The 16,183-nt window shown below is 44.4% G+C and overlaps 1 protein-coding gene across 6 annotated transcripts in view; it reads right to left on the bottom strand.

The window, feature by feature from the left end:
* eml5 (EMAP like 5) overlaps positions 1-16,183 on the bottom strand; it is an 80,549-nt gene that overhangs the window by 35,124 nt on the left and 29,242 nt on the right. For all 6 annotated transcript variants that reach the window (XR_006832740.1, XM_046307683.1, XM_046307684.1 and 3 more), the window contains exons 3-4: positions 13,874-13,972; positions 13,210-13,278 (exon numbers count right to left, since the gene is read on the bottom strand). Coding sequence is in view for 5 of the 6 variants with exons in the window: in XM_046307683.1 (XP_046163639.1) it covers positions 13,210-13,278; positions 13,874-13,972 (168 nt within the window). In the remaining variant the exon portion in view is untranslated. The remainder of the gene's footprint in view (positions 1-13,209; positions 13,279-13,873; positions 13,973-16,183) is intronic.

Here is a 16,183-nt window from a genome sequence, read left to right as displayed (position 1 = left end):
CTGAGTATAGCATAGTGTGTCCGACGTATCAGAGAGCTGTACCTCTGCAGAGGTAAGACAGGAGCCAGGGATGGGCTCCAATATCAGCCAAGTCAGCACAGTGCTTTGGTGCTACAAGGGCCAGTGTGTTAACAGGAGGGATCGATTATCACAGGCCAGCATCATCTCAGCCTGTGTTGGAGCCAGGCAGTGGGGATGGATGCGGCATGACTGGGTGCCTTCGGTGCTGGGTCTGATAAGACAGGGAGACGCGGTATTCCGCTAATCCCCGAAATCCTCTGAATTACTACTGAGAGGAGACGAGAGGCTGGAGGGTTTATGATGAGGCCAGAGGGAGAGAGAAGAAGAGAGAGAGAGATAGTGTGTGTGTGTGTGTGTGAGTGAGTGAGTGAGTGAGTGAGTGAGTGAGTGAGTGAGTGAGTGAGTGAGTGAGTGAGTGAGTGAGTGAGTGAGTGAGAGTGAGAGAGAGAGAGAGAGAGAGAGAGAGAGAGAGAGAGAGAGAGCACTGTAGTGACAGTTCAGTAGAACACTTAAATTCTGCTATAGAATAATAAGTAAAACCACTGTCTTTTAAAGTAGAGAGAGCAGCAAGACCAGCCGATGCTCCCCAGCCAAGACTTGAGTTGAGTCATACAAGAGGAATGGAAATAAAGACTCACCAAGCTGTCCCTTCACTTTCTAATCTGTTCCACTCATTCAACATATTTGGCTAAAAAAATTCAATTCATTTGCTGCGTTTTTTATTAGTCATGGTCAGAAATTGCTCAGGGCATCATGTCTTGTTTGTTATTTGAAAAATTAGAAACATTTGGTCTTAAAAGAAAAACGCCTCTGGCTGGGGAAATGTTCCTCTGTTCCTTGGTGAATGTGATTTGAAGCAATGCTAAACAGGTGGGAATTATTAAAGTAAGGCTGCCAATGCCACTAAAGACCCTGGCAGAGCTGTCTTAATAAATAGAACAGAGGGCCAAAGTGTGTCCAGAGGAAAGAGTAGAGGCGGAAGCTCTACCACACTATGTGCCTAACCATGGATCTGCAGAATGTCAGTCAATCAGTAATATGTACCACAGCACTTCCCTGCACCACTACTCAGGGGAAAACCTTAATGTAATGTAATCAACGTGGAAAGGGTGTAATTCATCATCCAGGCCAGGCAGGCACCAACTCCCCCTCCTTCACCACACCATTCCCCCTCTCTGCCTGCCACTCATAACCACCACAGTGACTCTCAATGTCATGGCACTGAAGGCTTCACTGAGCATTATGGAAATGAATGACTTATTCTCAATTTTACAACAATGACTGAATCTCAGTGTAAAGATACTTGCTGACGGATTGATGCCAGGGTACTATCGGAGGAGGCTTTGAAAGCACCCCTGTTTGCATGCCTCTCGTCTGCCTGTCTAAATCCTCCAAATATAAAGTTATCCGTAAAAGCTCAGCACAGAACGTGTGTATGAATGTGCTTGAGTCTATAAGAATGTGTGTGTGTGTGCAACCTATATGACCTGATGTGTCTATCCTGCTAACACATTTGGTTCCTTGGAAGTTGTGGAAACATACGTTTTTGGTTTCCCATTGGTTCTGGGAACAAATCCATACATTTCTGACAAATAAAACAGAACGTTTTTTTAAATTTGTGAATGGAATTGAACATTTAGTTTGTTCTGGGAATGTTAATTTTTAGTTTCTGGGAAGTTCTGAGAATGTTTTACTATGGTTCCCTGAGTGGTGCAGCGGTCTAAGGCACTGCATTGCAGTGCTAGCTGTGCCACTACAGATTCTGAGTTAAAGTCCAGGCTCTGTCGCAGCCGTCCACGACCGGGAGACCCATGGGGCGGTGCACAATTGGCCCAGTGTCATCCAGGTTAGAGGAGGTTTTGGCCGGCAGTGATGTCCTTGTCCCATCGCGCACTAGCGACTCCTGTGGCGGGCCTGGCGCAGTGTACACTGACACGGTCGCCAGGTGTACAGTGTTTCCTCCGACACATTGGTGCATCTGGGTTAAGTGGGCATTGTGTCAAGAAGCAGTGCGGCTTGGTTGGGTTGTGTTTCGGAGGACGCATGGCTCTCGACCTTCGCCTCTCCAGAGTCTGTATGGGAGTTGCAGCTATGAGACAAGACTGTAACTACCAATTGGATACCATGAAATAGGGACGAAAAAGGGCTAAAAAAAAATCACATTAAAAAACTTCCACTGAATGTTTCAATAAGACTTTTAATAACACTGCCGGCTTAGTTTGGGTTCACTGTTCTGAGTTATAACCACAGATAGGACACATGGAAATTCATTTGCTAAGGCATTAATCATACAAACAATGTGGCACGATGTCCATGAGATTTGAACCTATGATCTTCTGTTCTTTATCCATGGAATTAGTCCTCTGCACCACCAGGATGGAGTGAGCTTGCCCTGTTTGTTTTTTTAAACTCTTACAAAGCTGTTCATTTGCGTCTATTCAAACAGACCCCATTTCAAAGGAAAGAAGCACTCATTAAGATCAGGTGTGGCCATTTAGTGGGGGTGGCAAACACACCTGATAACGCTTAACAAGATAGATGATAACAGAGTTTTGTTGATTCTGAGAACGGAATGTATATGTTTTCAATAACATTCTTAAAACGTTCTTTGAACGTTAGTAATGTTTTTTGTATTTTTTTATGGAAAGTTTTCTTAATGTTCTGAAAACATGACTTTAAATAGAACCACGAGGAAACTTGGTGGAAATGTTATGCTGAAGTATTGAAATTCCCACAGGAGGATGTATAATGTTCTCTGAGCTATTTGAGAACATTCACAATGCCAAGCCTGTTGGAGAACATTCCTAGAACATTACCAAAAATACAATTCAATTTAACCATGTTTGAACTTTTAGGAAACGTTCTGATAATGTAATGAAATTCCCAACAAAAATTACGTTATTTTGCCAAATTCCTTAAATGTGCTGCGAACTTTCCAAAGCCAAGCAACTATCCTGCACCATTCCCAGAAAGTTGTGGGAAGGTTGTACAGTATGCAAAATAAACATAGGACAACCATGATCTCACCAAGCTCTAAGAAACATATGGTTCTCAGAATGTTATGTGTTAGCTGGGTATCACCTAATAGTGATAGACATACGTGAAGGAGCTGCTTAATCAGGTATAGAGGCAAACTAATCATCTATCAACCAGACGTGTGCGTGTCTGCAAGTCCCAGGCACAGGGCTGCCAAGCAAGATCACAGTCAAAGCCAAATCAAATGACCTACTGACCGCAACATGATTTTAGCTAATGGTGGATCCTCTTGCTTCCCTCTTTTCTTTTGTGTTGAGGTGGAAGCGGCAGACGTAGTCCCAGAAATGATGTTTTCCTGGGATTGTAGTGAGGGGATTATTGGGGCTAAATCTCCTGGATGCATTGAGTGCTATAATCGCTGAGTGAGCACAGGGCTGCAGAGCAGATGTCACACGGTCCGCAGGGTAAAGGCTTGGGAATTATGTGGGATGATTGCTGGATTGCCTTGGCATCAGGAGATAGAGCGGGAGACAGACAAAGAGAGAGATTTAGAGAGAGAGGATTGCTTCGCTGCATAGGGGTTCTGGCGCAGGGTTGTGGGAGAGGGGTATATTATCACGAGGGGTGGGGGTGGGAGCACCTTCACATTACAGATAAGGTAGACAAATGCATATTCCAATGAGAAACACACAATCACACACAGAAGCATACTCAATTAAATGGAAAAGATATCACGAAAGCAGAAGTTCCCTGTAATATGATACTTATCTAAAGACAACAATTTGGTCTAAATTCCGTTTGGGGAATTAACATCCTCCATGAATCTAATACAGAGCACCAAGGCTTTGCAGAGATATGGGTGCTTTTTTATATAAGATCTGCTTGATGAAAAAAGTTGAAAAATAAGTATTCTTTAAACAGGATTGAGTGCAGCAGGAACACTAACCACGTTTTCGTTGACAATTTTTATGAGAGTAAAGATATATCGTCCATTTTTTAATTCACGACAGGTGTAATGGAAACAGGAAGTTTCAGTACAATTTTATAAATCTCGACCAATCATTTGTTCGTTCAACATGGTAGGATCTTTTAGTGCTGGTAAAATTAATAACGCAAGAAATGGCGGTGGAAACATTGTCGTGACTTTACTTTCATTAATCTGAATTCTGCTGAATTCTCCTTTACAAATACTACATTTTTCCTCCTCTGCAAACAACATCCAGGACATCTATATCAGGAGGTGTGGTAGGAAGGCACGGAAAATCGTTGAAGTCTCCAACCACCCAAGCCACAGACTATTCTTTCTGCTTCCGCACGGCAAGCGGTACCGGTGCATCATGTCTGGCACCAACAGTCTCTTGAACAGATTCTATTCCCAAGCAATAAGACTCATAAATAGCTAACGACATAGCTACACGGACTGAGTTAACCTTGTATCCTCATTGACCTTTTTTTTGTCTCTATGCACACTCACATGGCCCTAGTAGCCCACACACACACACACACACACACACACACACACACACACACACACACACACACACACACACACACACACACACACACACACACACACACACACACACACACACACACACACACACACACACACACACACACACACACACACACACACACACACACACACACACACACTCACTCCATCATCTTCTCACTCACAAATAACATGCACATAACATTTGTACTGACTCTACAAACCCACTCACTTACAAGCTTACTCTGTATATCTAATATCCTGATGCCTAGTCACCTTACCCCTATACATATCTATCTCCATCACTCCAGTAAAAAAATATTTTTACATACAGTACCAGTCAAAAGTTTGGACACACCTACAGTTGAAGTCGGAAGTTTACATACAATTTAGCCAAATACATTTAAACTCAGTTTTTCACAATTCCTGAAATGTAATCCTAAAAACATTCCCTGTCTTAGGTCAGTTAGGATCGCCACATTATTTTAAGAATGTGAAATGTCAGAATAATAGTAGAGAGATTTATTTCAGCTTCTATTTATTTCAACACATTCCCCCGTGGGTCAGAAGTTTACATACACTCAATTAGTAATTGGTAGCATTGCCTTTAAATTGTTTAACTTGGGTCAAACGTTTCGGGTAGCCTTCCACAAGCTTCCCAAAATAAGTTGGGTGAATTTTGACCCATTCCTCCTGATAGAGCTGTAACTGAGTCAGGTTTGTAGGCCTCCTTGCACGTACATGCCTTTTCAGTTCTGCCCACAAATTTTCTATAGGGTTGAGGTCAGGGCTTTGTGAGGGCCAATCCAATACCTTGACTTTGTTGTCCTTAAGCCATTTTGACACAACTTTGGAAGTATGCTTGGGGTCATTGTCTATTTGGAATAGCCATTTGCGACCAAGCTTTAACTTCCTGACTGATGTCTTGAGATGTTGCTTCAACATATCCACAACATTTTCTATCCTCATGATACAATCTATTTTGTGAAGTGCACCAGTCCCTCCTGCAGTAAAGCACCCCCACAACAGGATGCTGTCACCCCCGTGCTTCACGGTTGGGATGGTGTTCTTCGGATAGCAAGCCTCCCACTTTTTCCTCCGAACATAACGATGGTCATTATGGCCAAACAGGTCTATTTTTGTTTCATCATGATGATGAACTTTTTTTATTTTATTTTTATTTTATTTCACCTTTATTTAACCAGGTAGGCTTGTTGAGAACAAGTTCTCATTTGCAACTGCGACCTGGCCAAGATAAAGCATAGCAGTGTGAGCAGACAACACAGAGTTACACATGGAGTAAACAATTAACAAGTCAATAACACAATAGGAAGAAAAAAAGGGGAGTCTATATACATTGTGTGCAAAAGACATGAGGTAGGCTAATAATTACAATTTTGCAGATTAACACTAGAGTGATAAATGATCAGATGGTCATGTACAGGTAGAGATATTGGTGTGCAAAAGAGCAGAAAAGTAAATAAATAAAAACAGTATGGGGATGAGGTAGGTAAAAATGGGTGGACTATTTGCCGATAGACGATGTACAGCTGCAGCGATCGGTTAGCTGCTCAGATAGCAGATGTTTGAAGTTGGTGAGGGAGATAAAAATCTCCAACTTCAGCAATTTTTGCAATTCGTTCCAGTCACAGGCAGCAGAGAACTGGAATGAAAGGCGGCCAAATGAGGTGTTGGCTTTAGGGATGATCAGTGAGATACACCTGCTGGAGCGCGTGCTACGGATGGGTGTTGCCATCGTGACCAGTGAACTGAGATAAGGCGGAGCTTTACCTAGCATGGACTTGTAGATGACCTGGAGCCAGTGGGTCTGGCGACGAATATGTAGCGAGGGCCAGCCGACTAGAGCGTACAAGTCGCAGTGGTGGGTGTTATAAGGTGCTTTAGTGACAAAACAGATGGCACTGTGATAAACAGCATCCAGTTTGCTGAGTAGAGTGTTGGAAGCAATTTTCTAGATGACATCGCCGAAGTCAAGGATCGGTAGGATAGTCAGTTTTAGTCAGGAAGTTTGGCGGCGTGAGTGAAGGAGGCTTTGTTGCGGAATAGAAAGCCGACTCTTGATTTGATTTTCGATTGGAGATGTTTGATATGAGTCTGGAAGGAGAGTTTGCAGTCTAGCCAGACACCTAGGTACTTATAGATGTCCACATATTCAAGGTTGGAACCATCCAGGGTGGTGATGCTGGTCAGGCGTGCGGGTGCAGGCAGCGAACGGTTGAAAAGCATGCATTTGGTTTTACTAGCATTTAAGAGCAGTTGGAGGCCACGGAAGGAGGGTTGTATGGCATTGAAGCTCGTTTGGAGGTTAGATAGCACAGTGTCCAAGGACGGGCCGGAAGTATATAGAATGGTGTCGTCTGCGTAGAGGTGTATCAGGGAATCGCCCGCAGCAAGAGCAACATCATTGATATATACAGAAAAAAAGAGTCGGCCCGAGGATGGAACTCTGTGGCATCCCCATAGAGACTTCCAGAGGACCGGACAGCATGCCCTCCGATTTGACACACTGAACTCTGTCTGCAAAGTAATTGGTGAACCAGGCAAGGCAGTCATCCGAAAAACCGAGGCTACTGAGTCTGCCGATAAGAATATGGTGATTGACAGAGTCGAAAGGCTTGGCAAGGTTGATGAAGACGGCTGCACAGTACTGTCTTTTATCGATGGCGGTTATGATATCGTTTAGTACCTTGAGCGTGGCTGAGGTGCACCCGTGACCGGCTCGGAAACCAGATTGCACAGCGGAGAAGGTATGCTGGGAGATGGTGAGTGACCTGTTTGTTGACTTGGCTTTCGAAGACCTTAGATAGGCAGGACAGGATGGATATAGGTCTGTAACAGTTTGGGTCCAGGGTGTCTCCCCCTTTGAAGAGGAGAATGACTGCGGCAGCTTTCCAGTCCTTGGAGATCTCAGACAATATGAAAGAGAGTTTGAACAGGCTGGTAATAGGGGTTGCGACAATGGAGGCGGATAGTTTCAGAAATAAAGGGTCCAGATTGTCAAGCTCAGCTGATTTGTACGGGTCCAGGTTTTGCAGCTCTTTCAGAACATCTGCTATCTGGATTTGGGTAAAGGAGAACCTGGAGAGGCTTGGGCGAGTAGCTGCGGAGGGGACGGAGCTGTTGGCCGAGGTTGGAGTAGCCAGGCAGAAGGCATGGCCAGCCGTTGAGAAATGCTTGTTGAAGTTTTCGATAATCATGGATTTATCGGTGGTGACCGTGTTACCTAGCCTCAGTGCAGTGGGCAGCTGAGAGGAGGTGCTCTTGTTCTCCATGGACTTCACAGTGTCCCAGAACTTTTTGGAGTTGGAGCTACAGGATGCAAACTTCTGCCTGAAGAAGCTGGCCTTAACTTTCCTGACTGACTGCGTGTATTGGTTCCTGACTTCCCTGAACAGTTGCATATCGCGGGGACTGTTCGATGCTATTGCAGTCCGCCACAGGATGTTTTTGTGCTGGTCGAGGGCAGTCAGGTCTGGAGTGAACCAAGGGCTATATCTGTTCTTAGTTCTGCATTTTTTGAACGGAGCATGCTTATCTAAAATGGTGAGGAAGTTACTTTTAAAGAATGACCAGGCATCCTCAACTGACGGGATGAGATCAATGTCCTTCCAGGATACCCGGTGATCGCTGAGATCCTGGTTGAAGACAGCGGAGGTGTATTTGGAGTGCCAGTTGTTCAGGATGACGTCTATGAGGGTGCCCTTGTTTACAGATTTAGGGTTGTACCTGGTGGGTTCCTTGATGATTTGTGTGAGATTGAGGGCATCTAGCTTAGATTGTAGGACTGCCGGGGTGTTAAGCATATCGCAGTTTAGGTCACCTAACAGAACAAACACTGAAGCTAGATGGGGGGCAATCAATTCACAAATGGTGTCCAAGGCACAGCTGGGTGCTGAGGGGGGTCGGTAGCAGGTGGATACAGTGAGAGACTTATTTCTGGCGAGAGTCATTTTCAAGATTAGTATTTCGAACTGTTTGGGTATGGACCTGGAAAGTATGACATTACTTTGCAGGCTATCTCTGCAGTAGACTGCAACTCCTCCCCCTTTGGCAGTTCTCTCTTGACGGAAGATGTTATAGTTGGGTATGGAAATCTCAGAATTTTTGGTGGCCTTCCTGAGCCAGGATTCAGACACGGCAAGGACATCAGGGTTAGCAGAGTGTGCTAAAGCAGTGAGTAAAACAAACTTAGGGAGGAGGCTTCTGATGTTGACATGCATGAAACCAAGGTTTTTTCAATCACAGAAGTCAACAAATGAGGGTGCCTGGGGACATGCAGGGCCTGGGTTTATCTCCACATCACCCGCGGAACAGAGGAGGAGTAGTATGAGGGTGCGGCTAAAGGATATCAAAACTGGACGCCGAGAGCGTTGGGGACAGAGAATGAAAGGAGCAGATTTCTGGGCATGGTAGAATATATTCAGGGCATAATGCGCAGACAGGGGTATGGTGGGGTGCGGGTATAGCGGAGGTAAGCCCAGGCACTGGGTGATGATGAGAGAGGTTGTATCTCTGGACATGCTGGTTGTAATGGGTGAGGTCACCGCATGTGTGGGAGGTGGGACAAAGGAGGTATCAGGGGTATGAAGAGTGGAACTAGGGGCTCCATTGTAAACTAAAACAATGATAACTAACCTGAACAACAGTATACAAGGCATATTGACATTTGAGAGAGACATACAGTAATCACAGGTGTTGAATTGGGAGAGCTAGCTAAAACAGTAGCTAAAACAGTAGGTGAGACAACAACAGCTAATCAGCTAGCACAACAACAGCAGGTAAAATGGCGTAGGCTAGGCAGGGAGGGTCGGATTAACTACACACAGAGCCTGAGTGCGGTGGGGCCGACAGATAAAACATAAACAAGCAGAATGGGGTACCGTGATTAATGTTAGGGAAGTGCTCCCGCTGTGGGAACATCAATCAGTGGAAATTTCAAGTGCGCCACGTATAGTTTTTGATAAAACTCAAACTTTCATTAAAATTGACATACAATATACTGAATTAAAGCTACACTCGTTGTGAATCTATCCACCAAGTCAGATTTGTAAAATGCTTTTCGGCGAAAGCATGAGAAGCTATTATCTGATACCATGCACCCTCAAAATACTGCAACGTCACCTAACACGACAGATTTTGCGTTAGCCGTCGCAAACCAAAACGCTGAAATAAAATATAAAACATTCATTACCTTTGACGAGCTTCTTTCTTGGCACTCCTAGATGTCCCATAAACATCATTTAGGGTCTTTTTTCGATTAAATCGTTCCATATATAGCCTAGATATCGATCTAAGAATACTGTGTGATAAACGGAAAAAAATAGCGTTTCATAACGTAACGTCATTTTTTTAAATTCAAAAAGTCGACGATAAACTTTCACAAAACACTTCGAAATACTGTTCTAATGCAACTTTAGGTATTAGTACACGTTAATAAGCGATAAAATTCATCAGGAGGCGATGTAATTTCTTTTGCTGTCCGTGTATAAAACATGTCCGGAGAGAGCTCGATCAAAACATCCGGTCGGAGACCGGAGGGAAGGAGTTCCCTTGAACCGGTTAGACCAAGAATCAATTGCGAATCAAATGACAAGACTCTAGACAACGTGTGGAAGCTGTAGGCACTGTAAACTCGGCCCTATTTAATTCGGTTCACTTTGAACAATTCCTTGAAGTCGCGGAAGGATATATTTTTCCATTTTCAGTAAACAGATTTCCCTGCACTTTTCGATGAAACGCACGTTCTTTTAAAGCCACAGCCATGATTTAAACAGTTTTAGAAACGTCTGAGTGTTTTCTATCCACACATACTAATCATATGCATATACTATATTCCTGGCATGAATAGCAGGGCGCTGAAATGTTGCGCGATTTTTAACAAAAAGCTGCGAAAAGCTGCCTGAATTCTCTACTTCCTTAACAGGACAGTCTAGCATGCATCAGCTATGTAGCCAAGTGATCAGTGTCCAGGGGGGCAGCGGTGTATGGGGCAGGGAAGCTGGACTGGCGAGTATTATCCAGGTTAAAAAACAGTTAGCTGTGGCTAACAATGACTAAATAGCTTGTAGCTAGTTAGCTGGTTAGCTTCTGGAGTTTCTTGAGTGTGTTCTAAAAATTAAAAATAATGGCGATTCCGTATCACATTAGGTGAGGCAGGTTACCGGAAGGTATAAACAAATTAAATATCGAAAAGAGAAAGTAAATATGGGTCCAGTGAGTGTTTGGGACGTGGCGATTCAGATGGTTAGCAGGCCTGTGCTAACAAGCTAACAGTTAGTAGGCCAGGGCTAAACAAGGTAGCAGTTAGCGGACCGGGGCTAAACAAGCTAGCAGTTAGCAGGCCGAATTAGCAAGCAAGGACGTCGCGATGGGGTGAGTCTGTTTATTCCTCTTCATGCGGTGCCATCGATAGACCGGTCGAGGGTCCGGATATTGTAGCCCAGGAGTATGCTTCGGTGGTAGCACAGGAGCTCTGGCCGGGCTAGCTTCAAGCTAAGTGGGTGGAAACGCTAGCCAGGAGTAATCATCCGGGGTTGCGGTTAGCTAGATAGCTCGTTGTGAAGAATCCAGCTGAAAATGTTCCGTTTGCGGTGGGAATCAGGTGGGAATCCGGGGATAAAAAATAATAGGTCCGTTATGCTCTGGTTAGAGTCGCGTTGTTCGAACTGGCGAGAGCTTTCCGAGCTAAAGGTTAGCTGATGACCGGTTAGCTGAAGACCGCTAGCAATGGTTTGCTGACTGATAGCTGGTAGCTAGCTGGTAGTTAGCTGGCTAGCTTCAGTTGAGGGGTTCCGGATCCAAAGTAGAAGAAAATAGCTACATTGGGTGAGGCGGGTTGCAGGAGAGTATTTAGAAGTTGAGGTTTAACAAAATGTTTTAAAAGATATGCGAAGAAAAATATGTTTAAAAAATATAAAAAACGATATATACAAGGGACACGACACGACAAGACGTTCGACTGCTACGCCATCTTGGAAATCTTTGTCCCCATGTGCAGTTGCAAACCGTAGTCTGACTTTTTTATGGCGGTTTTGGAGCAGTGGCTTCTTCCTTGCTGAGTGGCCTTTCAGGTTATGTCGATATAGATACTTTTGTACCTGTTTCTTCCAGCATTGTCACAATGTCCTTTGCTGTTATTCTGGGATTGATGTGCACTTTTCACACCAAAGTACGTTCATCTCTAGGAGACTGAACGCATCTTCTCCTGAGCGGTATGATGGCTGCGTGGTCCCATGGTGTATGCTGGACACTTATTGGTTGCTTTTCCTTCACTCTGTGGTTCAACTCATCCCAAACCATTTCAATTGGGTTGAGGTTGGGTGATTGTGGAGGCCAGGTCATCTGATGCAGAACTCCATCACTCTCCTTCTTGGTCAAATAGCCCTTACACAGCCTGGAGGTGTGTTAGGTCATTGTCCTGTTGAAAAACAAATGATATTTCCACTAAGCGCAAACCAGATGGGATGGCGTATTGCTGCAGAATGCTGTGGTAGCCATGCTGGTTAAGTGTGCCTTGAATTCTAAATAAATCACTGACAGTGTCAGCAGCAAAGCACCCCCACCACATCACACTTCCTCCTCCATGCTTCACGTGGGAACCACACATGCAGAGATCATCTGTTCATGTACTCTGGTTCACACAAAGACACAGCGTTTGGAATCAAAAATCTCAGATTTGGCTCATCAGACCAAAGCACAGATTTCCACAGATCTAATGTCCATTGCTTGTGTTTCTTGGCCCAAGCAAGTATCTTCTTATTATTGGACTCTATGAAGCATTTATTTGGACTGCAATTGCTGAGGCTGGAACTCTAGTGGAGTAATCCTCTGCAGTAGAGGTAACTCTGGGTCTTTCCTGTGGCGGTCCTCATGAGAGCCAGTTTCATCATAGCGCTTGTTGGTTTTTGCAACTGCACTTGAAGAAACTTTAAAAGTTCTTGAAATTTTCCACATTGACTGACCTTCATGTCTTAAAGTAAGGATGGACTGTCATTTCTCTTTGCTTATTTGAGCTGTTGCCATAATATGGACATGGCCTTTAACCAAATAGGGCTATCTTCTGTATACCACCCATACTTTGTCACAACGCAACTGATTGGCTCTAACACATGAATAATTAAACAAATTCCACAAATTAATGTTTAAGAAGGCGCACCTGTTAATTAAAATGCATTCCTGGCAACTACCTCATGAAGCTAGTTGAGAGAATGCCAAGAGTGTGCAAAGCTGTCATCAAGGCAAAGGGTAGCTACTTTGAAGAGCCTTAAATATAAAATGACGCTTTTTTTGTTAACTACATGATTCCATATGTGTTATTTCATAGTGTTGATGTCTTCACCATTATTTTACAATGTAGAAAATAGTAAAAATAAAGAAAAACCCTTTAATGAGTAGCTGTGTCCAAACTTTTGACTGGTACTGTATATCTCTTGTAAGGCTTTGATATTATCACTGCGATAAAGTAAAGAAGGCCAAGAGGAAAGGAGCGCATTTCGATTAAATTCACTAAAGAACTTTCTGAAACATTATGGTAACCAGACACAAGACATAATACCTTTTCAAAAGAATAGTCTATGATGGACACCATATCTGTGCGTGCTAACCATCCAACATATTGTAGATTCTAACACACTTTGATAGCTTGAGGGCCTTCAGTAAGCTAGTTTTGTAAGGAATGAACTTGATTTAAACAGTACCTTGATATGTTTGACACCACAGCTAACAAGCTTGCTTGGCTGGTACAAGTCCCATGATATGTCAAATATCTGTTGAAAAGATCACATAGTAAGTTTAACTTTGTACAATTAAATGCATAACATACTGTGCAACAAATAAATAATATCTGAATGTCATCTTCAATTAGCATCATTGTACAAGATCTAACACAAACACTTCAGGTGTGTTTTTATTTTCATTTTATTTTTTCTTTATTAAACTAGGCAAGTCAGTTAAGAACAAATTCTTATTTTCAATGATGGCCTAGGAACCGTGGGTTAACTGCCTGTTCAGTGGCAGAACGACAGATTTGTACCTTGTCAGCTCGGGGATGCGAACTTGCAACCTTTCAGTCACTAGTCCAATGCTCTAACCACTAGGCTACCCTGCCTCCCCAATTAGTGTTAGTGTGTGTAGGTATGTGTCTTTGCGTATTTTGGCTGAATAAAAAGACAGCTGCATACATTTAATCTTTTGAACATTTTATTTCATTAGCTTAGTGTCTCCTCAGCCATTGTTGGGAATGCTAATGATCAATCAGGCCTAACTTGTTTATGTGCGTCTCCTTTGGGCTCATCCTCCTTCCTGCTCCATCCTTGCGGCATTTCTAGCTACAGAGAGGGGAGGATGGTGTAGTATAGTTACCCTGTCAGTGTGGCCAGGAGCTGCTGCTAGCACCTTGCCCCTCCTCCAGTCCCACACACAGATTGTGTTTTTGGAGTCCAGACCCACTGAGACCAAACACTGCAAAGGAAAGAGCATTTTATGAAACAGAATGTATGGTACAGACCACAGCCTACTCTAAACAACACTATTTTACTTGACACTCATATGACTCATGACTACAATAAAATAAAATATAACATTGGCTGTATACAGTAAAAGTTTCCATGCCTCTGGCTCTGGATGGGAGCCCATCTGTATGATTCTGCTGGAAGAGGCTCCTATAGCCCAGTGAGTAGGCAGCAGCAGCAGGAGAGGGGATGCTTACGGAAATCCATCTCTATTCTGCTGCACCTTGCTCTGTTTGGTGGTGGGAGGAAACTTTGATCTGCCAATGAATCAACGTTTGGGCAAGTCCACATGAGGGGATGAGAAGTGTTTGAGAATACTGTATTTTAATGAAGGGTAAAGCTTCACCCCATGATGAAACCTTGTGAAACTGTGGGTATTCATTCAGCAAAGAAGGGTGAGATTATCTGGATCAAAAAGTTTGCATGTGTCACACCCTAATCTGTTTCACCTGTCTTGTGTTTGTCTCCACCCCCCACCAAGTGTCTCCTATTTTCCCCATTATCCTGTGTATTTACACCTGTGTTTTCTGTCTGTCTGTCGCCAGTTTGTCTTGTTTTGTCAGGTCTTACCAGCGTTTTTCTTCATTTCTCTAGGTCTTGTTTTCTAGTCTTCCCGGTTACGACCTTTCTGCCTGCCCTGACGTTCTGTCCTTTTTTTTACTCTGCCTTGGACTACGAACCTCTGCCTGCCCTCAACCTGCATTTTTGCCTGCCCCATTTGATATAATACATATTCTGAGAACCAGCTGCCTCCTGTGTCTGCATCTGGGTCATAACCTGAGTCGTGATGGTATGAACTGGCCATGACTAACCCAGCAGACTCCGACTAGCTCCGCAACACTGTCTGCCTGCAAGGAGCCACCATTGGAAGACACGAGGAGCTACTTCAGAACCTGTTGGAAGGACTCCATTCCTTGGTGGAACGCCATAACCAGGGTTTCAACTCATTACTGGAGCAATTCTATCTAACTATCTATCAAGCCACAACAGAAACCTCCCGGACACTCAGTAACACTGCTACCAGCGGTGCTTTTCCCCAGCCTACCCCAGCTTCCCGAAGAACCCTGCATACCACGTTCGGAGCGCTATGTTGGGGATCCTGGGACCTGCCGGGCACATATCTCCCAGCGCTCCCTCATCTTTGAGCTGCAGCCCACTTCTGTCATGCAGGTGAATGAGGACCCAAAAGCGACTTGGCGAAAACAGAGTATTTAATCCAGAATAAACTTTACAAAACAAAAAGCATAATACTACACGTAAAGACAAGAACAGACTGGAGACTTGATCGAGAACTGCAGGTTGCCTCGGGAAGGCACTTGAACCTAGCAGACTCAGACACCTGTTCACCACGCAGCATCTGAGGGAAACACGACACGACAGGGCAAAACATAGACACAGCACGGTGAATTATAAATGAGGATCCGACAGGGCAGGTACGGGAAACAAGGAGTGAAATAGGGACTCTAATCAGGGAAAAGGATCGGGAACAGGTGTGGGAAGACTAAATGATGATTAGGGGAATAGGAACAGCTGGGAGCAGGAACGGAACGATAGAGAGAAGAGAGAGCGAGAGAGTGAGAGAGGGAGGGGGAGAGAGAGGGATAGAAAGAGGGAAAGAACCTAATAAGACCAGCAGAGGGAAACGAATAGAATGGGAAGCACAGGGACAAGACATGATAATAAATGACAAAACATGACAGTACCCCCCACTCACCGAGCGCCTCCTGGCGCACTCGAGGAGGAATCCTGGCGGCAACGGAGGAAATCATCAATGAGTGAACGGTCCAGCACGTCCCGAGACGGAACCCAACTCCTCTCCTCAGGACCGTAACCCTCCCAATCCACTAAGTATTGGTGACCCCGTCCCCGAGAACGCATGTCCATGATCTTATGTACCTTGTAAATAGGTGCACTCTCGACAAGGACGGGAGGGGGAGAGGAAGACGAACGGGGGTGCGAAGAAAGGGCTTAACACAGGAGACATGGAAGACAGGATGGACGCGACGAAGATGTCGCGGAAGAAGCAGTCGCACAGCGACAGGATTGACGACCTGGGAGACACGGAACGGACCAATGAACCGCGGAGTCAACTTACGAGAAGCTGTCGTAAGAGGAAGGTTGCGAGTGGAAAGCCACACTCTCTGGCCGCAACAATACCTAG

This window comes from Oncorhynchus gorbuscha, linkage group LG17, assembly GCF_021184085.1.
Source record: "Oncorhynchus gorbuscha isolate QuinsamMale2020 ecotype Even-year linkage group LG17, OgorEven_v1.0, whole genome shotgun sequence".
Classification (NCBI taxonomy): Eukaryota; Metazoa; Chordata; class Actinopteri; order Salmoniformes; family Salmonidae; genus Oncorhynchus; species Oncorhynchus gorbuscha.
The sequence above is the reverse complement of the archived record's forward strand: the minus strand, read 5'-3'. Positions and strand labels throughout refer to the sequence as shown.